This window comes from Spea bombifrons, chromosome 1, assembly GCF_027358695.1.
Source record: "Spea bombifrons isolate aSpeBom1 chromosome 1, aSpeBom1.2.pri, whole genome shotgun sequence".
NCBI lineage: Eukaryota > Metazoa > Chordata > Amphibia > Anura > Pelobatidae > Spea > Spea bombifrons.
The window spans coordinates 1,587,139-1,596,224 of NC_071087.1; the positions used below are offsets into that span (position 1 = coordinate 1,587,139).

At 44.8% G+C, this 9,086-nt stretch overlaps 1 protein-coding gene across 1 annotated transcript; it reads left to right on the forward strand.

Moving 5' to 3' along the window:
• Window positions 1-6,285: 6,285 nt before the first annotated feature.
• On the forward strand, window positions 6,286-8,879 carry LOC128467588 (uncharacterized). Its single transcript, XM_053449254.1, has 3 exons — window positions 6,286-7,157; window positions 7,930-8,110; window positions 8,386-8,879. Exons 1-3 carry the CDS (start codon window positions 6,286-6,288, stop codon window positions 8,581-8,583), a joined length of 1,251 nt encoding a protein of 416 aa, XP_053305229.1. The 3' UTR covers window positions 8,584-8,879.
• Window positions 8,880-9,086: the final 207 nt, after the last annotated feature.

The window sequence follows — 9,086 nt, forward strand, 5'->3', positions numbered from 1 at the left end:
TAATGGGGGTGTAAGCAGTGCAAGGCAGAGGTCAGCGACTCTGCCCGGTTGCCAGTGCTTCTGCTGGTGCAGGGAACGGTGCTGGGCAGAGAACAGCGTCACTCTGCCTTGTGGCCAGCTCTTCCGCTGGTGGTTCCCTGCTAGCAGGTGGGGACCCTTCGCTGTGGGGCGGGTTGAGGCTAGCAGCACTCTGCCCTGTTGCCGGCGTTTCAGCCAGAGCGAGGATTGCTGGTGCAGGACAGAGGTCAGCGACTCTCTCTCCGGGTGCCAGCGCTGCTGGTTGATCCTTGTTAGCCGTCGGAAACACTGTGCTGGGGGATGAGCAGAGGCCAGCAGCACTCTGCCCCGTGGCCGGCTCTTCTGCCGGTCTGGCATTTTGCGGTGCTGGGCAGAGGATCGCGTCGCACTGCCTTGGTGGGTCCCTGCTATCAGGCAGGGACCTTTCACTGTGGGGCGGGCAGAGGCCAGCGGCACTCTGCCCCACTGCCGGCGCTTCAGCCGGATTAGGAGGGGCGCATGGTGCTGGGCAGAGAACAGCCTCCCTCTGCCATGTTGTCGGCACTTCTGCCGCCTCTAGTGGAAACCCATAGACCGCTGCCTCAAATTCCGGCGACTGCATGCGGTCCATAATCACCCGGAAGACTTCCTCCCAAAAGTGATTGCCCACTTTTACCTCTTCAGGCTCTGGCTGCAATACCAGAGGCAGAGTGGCTGAACCTTCAAGTCCGGAGGCTTGCCAATTACAGTGAGTGGCCTCCGGAGCTCGCTCTGTGACATCTGTCAGCTCACACTGCAGGGCGTAGCTCCCCTCGAACAGCGCCAAGTATTCTGCCTCGAGGCACCGTTCTCTGTCTACTAGTCTCTCAAGGTCTTGGCTGAGTTCACTTGTTGCAGTGGGCGGCAGGGCTCTCCGGCGCTTGTCACTAATGTCCCACCATCGGTCCATGTTGCCATTGCCAAAGACACCCCTTTCCTCGAATGCCTCCCACAACAGGCCAGGCCCGCCAACATCCATCCCTTCCGGAGAATGGGGCTTTCTGGATTTTCGCTGTGGGCCTCGGGCTTCCCAGTATACGGCTCGGTACTCCTCTTCGAGCCCAATCTCCTGTCGGACCAGCCTCTCTAGCTCTGCAAACTCACCTGGAGACGCGGGTCCCCCGAACAAGTAGAGCCTCCCATTTACCTGATCCCTGATTCGTTGTTCTAGGGTGGGCAGATGTGTACCTTGGTGGGCGCTCCACTTTTCTAGGGCCGCTCTCCATCTCACGAGCCGGGCTCGGGTCCGTCTCTCAAACTCCCATACTGGAGTCTCCGATTCGAGGGTCTCGACTCCCCTCCAAGTCACCCCGCATCCCGGTGACTGTTCAATCCACTCCATCTGTGGATCGGTTTGGCTCTTCCTCGCCAGGGTATAACTTTGTTCTGCGGCTAGTTGCTTTGGTCCGCTCTGGTCTGGAAAGAGTAGATCCCACCGCTGCCACCAATGTGACGGATCGTCCTGTGCCCCAGACTGGACACATCCGCCCGTCAGCTCCTTCCCTCTCCCAGTAAGCGGACACTCTGTGGCTGTCCGAAGAAAGCAGTCACAGACCAGCACTTCCCTCAATCATGAGACAGAACTTCATGCTTTGAGGTTAAAACAGAACACTTTATTACAAACACACAGAACTTATATACAATCTCCATTCACTGTGCACCGAACCCAACCCCCAATCCTATCAGCCACATCTTATCACAAATCCCATCACTCACATCCCCTCACTCACATTAAGGGATACAATGGGTTTCCCCCACCTGTGTTATCCCCCCTGTAGTGCGGGAGCCGTCTGGGCAGACAGGGCTGTGCTGGCTGATTAAGAGCCCCAGCCAGATTATAGGATCGTCTCTTTGAAGGCCGGAGCTGCAGACATTCAAACAGGGTACCCATAAATATAATAATAATAACAGTGAAGATCAGACAGGGTTCGTCACACACAGTGATCTCCTGCTTGCGGGCAGCTGTCTGGCCATCGAAAGCCATTTCACAAAGCTCCAGATGCACTGAACTTGTGATGTTGCTTTCAGAAGAAGTTTAGATTCTTCAGGGGATAAGTGATTTATTACGCGTTACGCGTATCAGCACTCGGTGGCCCGCTCTGCGAGTGTGCATGGCCTACAGCCTCGTGGCTAAGCTGTTGTTGCTGCTTGACACTTAGACTTCACAATAAGAGCACTTACAGCGGACCGGGGCAGATCTGGCAGGGAAAACATTTCATGAACTGACTTGTAGCAAAGGCGGCACCCTGTGACAGCGCAATGTTTAAAGCCACCAAGCTCTTCAGTACGACCCGTTCTGCTGCCCATGTCTGTCTATGCAGACGGCAAACAGATTACCTACCACTCTGTGATATACCCTGGTTTCTATAATTATGTGGTATATACTTTTCCTATAAAACACATCTCTTATGATTTCTTAATAAACCATTAAATGAAACCAAAGTTCATTATATAAATACAGATCGCGGTTTCTTTACCTGCCGCAGGTGACACATTAATGAAGTTTACCGAATATCAGATTAGTTTTATGGGCAAATTAAAATTTCTTGGGAAATATTTACACTGAAGAAATGTCAAACAAGCGTATAAAAAAATATAAATCGATGTGTTGCTGGTTTCGTTGACTCTAACCCTCACAGAACGTCTGACTTACAACAGCTCTGAATACTCTGAAAATGTCTGGACCTGGTAAGAAGAAATATTTTAAATTTATGATTTTCATTTTTCTCCCCAAAACTGCATACGATAGCTTAGTGGCCTCTTTAAATGTCTGTGATGTTCCTCCTTGCCAGGGCTGTCATCAGAAATCTTTGGGCCCCAGTACATGCCTAACACCTGGGACCCCCATGCCCCTCCCACCAGCCCACCCATGTCCATCCCACTGCCCCACCCATTGCTTCACCCATCACTTGGCCTTAAAATACTCCCATAAGCACAACCTATGAGAATAAGGGCAAGCATAGGGTTAGTAGTGTTTGGGTGGCGTATTTAGTCAAGGCCCCTTATAACTAACACGCATACATACCAACACGTAAACTATTTTTACCACCGTACATTAATATCTTACAGTAAAACACACATACACGCTACATGCTAACACCATACGCTCATGCACATGTGCCATAACCCCACGCACCAATACACATACTTATAACACTACATGTGGATATAAACACTTATGCAAATCGCATAACACAACAACATACACACACAGACAAACTCCAAAACAACAGTCTTGTAAACATACACACACTATTCAACAACATATACTAACATGAACCCATTGACTCTTACACTCTCTATACAATGAAGGAAAAAAAGACATGATCAGTCTATAATTTTAATGGTAGGTTTATTTGAACAGCGAGAGACAGGATAACAACAAAATCCAGAATAACGCATTTTAAATAAATTATGAATTGATTTGCATTTTACTCCCAGGTGTCTTTTATACAGGTAACAAGTGAGATTAGGGGCACTCTCTAAACTAAGCTCAGTTTGTTACCTGTATAAAAGTAACCTACTTACACACAAACATGTACTTACACACAGTAACAGATTTTCACCTACACTAACATACTAACACACGTATGCACACACATATACATACTTATACAAACAGAGCAACATACTGAGATACACACACCCTAACATACTTGCAGACTCACATACACTAACATACCTACACACACAGTATCATACTTACACAGCTACAGTAACATACTAACACAAATATACTAACATACACACATATACAGTAACATACTTATACAGACGTACTTTCACACACATATTAACATACATACAAACGGCAACATACTTACAAACACTAACATATTTATTTACACACATGCGCAACTTACCCTTGTTGGCCCAGGAGGAGGTATGCCGCTGCCCTGCTCCCTCAAAGTCCTTGCACGCTATGTCTGAGCATCAGGAAATGACATCATATTCTGGAGCTCAGACTCAGCATGTTGGGCCTAAGGAAACGTGGCCCACAGCACTGGCTTAGCAAAATGTCCTATGGGTTAGGGGTTGGTAAAGCTGAGGTTAGTGGCCCGCTAGAGGCCTCCTTTATACCAGTGTTTCTACTACCGCAAGGTCACGCATTACATGGCCCTGCGGTAGCGAAGACACTGCAGCCAAGCAGGGGGCTCAGCCTCCCTGCTCTCTCAGGTAAAAGACACTTATTGGTTGTACCTCCTGATGGTCACCCTGCTTCTTGCTAATGCATGGAGGGATTATGTAGAACCCCCCCCCCATATTCCCCAGCTATTTCCCATTCAGGAGATGTGTTTAATAAGAGTGCAAATTAAGGTTCTTTAATATACATTCTGTGTTCAGGAGACTTGAGCGTCGCTTTAACACCTCTGTTCCTGACAAATACTTCATTGGTTGATGGCAGACGAGCCCCCTCCAGAGTTAAAGGTTCATACGAATGACCAATAGAGTCGCTTGTACGGACCTTTAACTCTTGGAGCGAGGAGACCATAGTCTCCCCAGGCCAAGTTGCGCCATCAGGAGTTAAAGCGCCATGCAAGTGAGTCTATTGGTCACCTGCAGGGTCCTCCTCTTGCAAGAAACACGGCAAAAAAGAAATATGGCAAAAAATTGCTTTGGAAATGGATGATTTATCACTTGATTCAGTAATTACTAGTAGTTGAAAAGTAGTTTTCAAATCTAACTTTTCCTCGATACAATAATTTAAAGAATTATTAAGACTCTGATGGTGTGTTGCGTGTGTTCTTTTTCGATACTAGTTCCTTGTCATTGATCACGCAGTTTTTTTATTGACTCTTCAATAAAATATTCTGTGAAATGATTGTTACTAATAAAAGCCTCCATTGAATTGCTCAGTAAAAGATTCTGCAGGGCACCCAGCTACTCAACCTTACCCTGTCTTCATGAACTCTACCCGCACAAGTTATATATTGTTTTTTTTCAGGACAATTTGTTTTTTTGCAAGTTATAGGGCAATTTCAAAATCATTTTTTTAAAACCTTATAATCCTGCCCCCATGTCCTATTTGGGAAAACTAGACACCTCAGCATATTTCAAATGCTGATATTTTAACACTCATTGTACTTCAGGTTTAAATTTATAACTCCTGGTATATGTCAAACAACACCTAATGTGTATTCAGCAAAATCTCCTGAGTACAGTGATATTCATGAAAACTTCATATTTACAAAATGATCCTAAATTATATACCGCATTGGCTCGATTATAGGCCGCACCCTAAAAGTTAGGTGCTTTTTTAAAGAAAAAATGTAAATAAAGAAAAAAAGTACATATGCTGCCACTCTGCCCCCCCGAGATCTGCTGCCACTCTGCCCCCCGAGATATGCTGCCACTCTGCCCCCCGATATATGCTGCCATTCTGCCCCCCTCCCCCGAGATATGCTGCCACTCTGCCCCCCCATGTGCCCCCTAGACTTACCAGTGCAGAGTCCCGGGTTTCTTGTGGGGCCGGCGGGGCACATCTACGCAATATGCGTATACAACTTCCGGTGCCGGCACTTGCCACGGCGGAAGATTGTTAAAGAGCATCACGCAGACGTTAACCGGCTGCGGCGATGCGAGCGTAAACAATTCCCGGAATTCCCGGGAAGGGAGATTGTTAAAGCACATGGAGCAGACGATGCGCTTAGACAATCTCCTGTGCCAGCACGCCCCCTGTGTAAAGTGCTGGCAGGGGAGGCTGTCTGAGCGTATCGGAGAGTAGGATGCAGATCCCCTGCACTGCTGCGGGGGATCTGTATCCTAACCCTGCTGTCTGACCGGCGCCCAGAACTGCATGTCCCGGGCATTGGGCGATACGAATTGCTAAACCCCTAATATAGGCCACACCCCCACTTTAATGACTTAAAGTGGGGGGGAAAAAGTGTGGCCTATATACAGTATATTTTTTAAAAAAAAGTATATATATTTGTCATTAAATATTGTATATAATATACGAAATGACATTTTATACTACATATTAATACTGGAAGCTGCTATTTAAAAGAACATTTTGTTTTAGTCATTAGTCTACAATTAATCCCACATTCTTAATGTTTAATGTTCCCTAACCCAGTATTTCATAGTTAATGTGGATATGGGACCTAACCTTTTTTTTATATAGAATTTTAAGCATTAATCTGCCGTTTAGTGAATGGACACTTTTTTCAGTAGCCGAAAAAGGTTGCATTTGGTGGTCATTTTCAAAATTGTATAATAATAATTTCTATTGAATTTATAAGGCTAATTATGACAATATTGTGCTTTCATAACATTTCAGAGACTATTTTCTTTACTGTGCACAATGATGATACGATCCGAGCTGGGCCGCCACCTAAACAGGAAATGGATAACTACTTTGCAAGGGCAGCCCAGCTGGGGAGATTTAGGGGCGTCAGTGCTATTGCTTTCAGTCCTGAAGGGAAGCTGTATGCTGTCCGTGGAGAAGATCTGTACGTGGGGCCTATGCCTTCTGCCGGGAAGGACTGGTTCTCTGTTGCTAGAAGAGTGGGCAAAGTCGACTGGAAGAACGTCAAAACCCTCTTATTTCATCCCAAAGGGGATCTCTACGTAATCACAAAAGACGGGGGTTTGTTCAAAGGCCCGGCTCCAGATAATGAATATGTCTCTTGGCTTTATGGAAGAGCTACCCAGATAGGTCGAAAATGGAACACATTAGAAGCTGTTTTCTTTGACCCAGAAGGCATGATGTATGCGGTGACCAGTGATGACAGGTTTGTGAAAAGAAGTCCACCAACCTCGATTGATGACAACTGGACCGGCACAAGTGTAACGATTGGACATGGAAACTGGCGTGATTTAACCCATTTTATGTCTTTCACCCCCGATGGGAAACTGTGGTGTGTCCAAAAAGATAACGGTAACATTTACTATGCAGATCCACCAGTCGCAGGAATCGGCGTTTATCATGCAAAAAGAGTTGGGTGGAATTATCACATAAATAGATTAAATGCTTTCACAAGAGATAAAACAATCCAGCGAATGATAAGCTTGGAATTCCTTCCTGATTTGGGTAAAGTGATCTCAGAAAACCTTGAGGTCGTCCAGGAAAAGACCTACGACAACAAAAGGAGCTCCGTCCCATTGAAACACAGCTTTTCGTAAGTAATCGATAGTTATTTCTTTATTATATATATTCACAACTGATGAACACTGAACGTTTCGAAGGGCTTGTGAGTCTACACAAAGATTATTAGGGCGAGGGGGGTGTAAAATTATAACTTTATCAAAAGAATTAAACACAGGAATGGATTCTAATGTCACGATACGCTTCATGGGGTGAACTCATAATTGTTTTATAGATTAAGGAAATTATTTTGGCATACGCTCGCAAACACTACCAGCTCCTCTATAACACTGTGTCAGATTTAGATCTAGTGACAAAGTAAGCTTGAAAATGCACATTATGCTGATGACATCACAAATCACTGTCTATTCACTAAAATGCATGTAAAAGAGTGTTTACACAAAATGTGAATTTGTAGTAGGAAACAAGCATGATTTTGACTGGAATATTCACTGTTGCGCTATACACTTTCAGGAGCAAGCTACTCTGTATTAAATTAACACTGAATTTTCTTGTGAACTAAATTTCCAAGTTTGCATCGTCCATTAAACTAAAAAGTCTCATTTAAGTGTAGTGTTCTGGTGGGGCTGTCATGGCCCCGTACTGGTTACTGCCCTGGCTACCTTCTGGCCTCCTGCAGTTAGGCTACATGTACATGGCAGTGCCACCTCCAGCCGAGTACCCAGTGTATGGTTGGGTTTCACAGGCTGGAACACAATAAACGTTTTGATTAATCCTACATTTCCATCTAGTGGTAACATGTGAGAGCTCTTACAAAGTCCTAATAGAGTATTTATTAATTTCAGATTCACTAAAACCATTAAGCAGTCGAGTGAATTTTCCCACGAACACGGATTCACATGTGAAGTTGGTGCCGAAATGACCTTTAAAGCAGGAATTCCAGGAATCGCTGAACAAGGACTAAAACTTACTGTCAACCTGAGCACAACCCACACCTGGAGCTTCACCGAGACCAATGAGACCGAGGTATGGGGTGACACATAATGACATTTATATTCATGGCATGGCTAACAAGACTCTTGGCATTTATCATAAGTTATGCGCTTGTTTAAGGTTCTTCAAGAAGAAAAAGAAGTTTAGGGGCTCCAGAAGAGTTGTCATGTTTTAGCTCTCAACCACACTACTTATAATGCTTAAATGTAAATAAAGTAAAACCGGTGTGGCTACAAAAACTTCTTATTCCGCTTTTAATTTTAATTTAGATTACTCATGACTTTTATTTAAACCTCTCTCTCTCTCAGGTTTCATTTTCCTCGAGCAGTGACGTGGAGGTCCCAGAAGGTAAAGCCATCCGCGTCATCGCGTCAGTCAGGAAGGCAGAAATGGAAATGCCGTATCGCGCCAAAGTCCGCACCCTTTTTGGCTATGAAACAAACATCGAGGGCACGTGGAGAGGGGTCGCCCACTTTAACCTGACGGTGGCACAGGAGGACATATGAGAATTTGGTTTCTATTTCCTAAATGCAAATCAGGATTTTCAATAATCTAGATAAATGGTAGGATTAGATAAAAATAGCTGCTTTATTGCTGATTGCCAACATAGTAAGTTTTAGAAGCTGGAAAATACTTCTGAAATATTATTTTAGATTAGTAGATTAAGAAAAAGAATAATATGACGACACTAATGGTGATCTGCCATTGTATTCTTCCAGCATTAGATGCCTGTTATACTCAACCAAGCTTTAAAGAGTCGCTTGTCGCTTCCCAACAGTTGTTGATTGAAATAAAGAATGATATGAAAGCACGATGGAGATCTCATCATCTTTATGTGTTTATAGTGCATAGCAAGGAAGATGCGTTCAATTTTAAATCAGACATCAAGTAAGCGCTAATAAAACGGGATGTCTCTGGAGGAATCTGAATATAACACTGAACATGGAACGCCTGTCAGAGGGTCCAACAGTGGTCATTAGTGTGAATCACATCTCATGAAACCGTGATA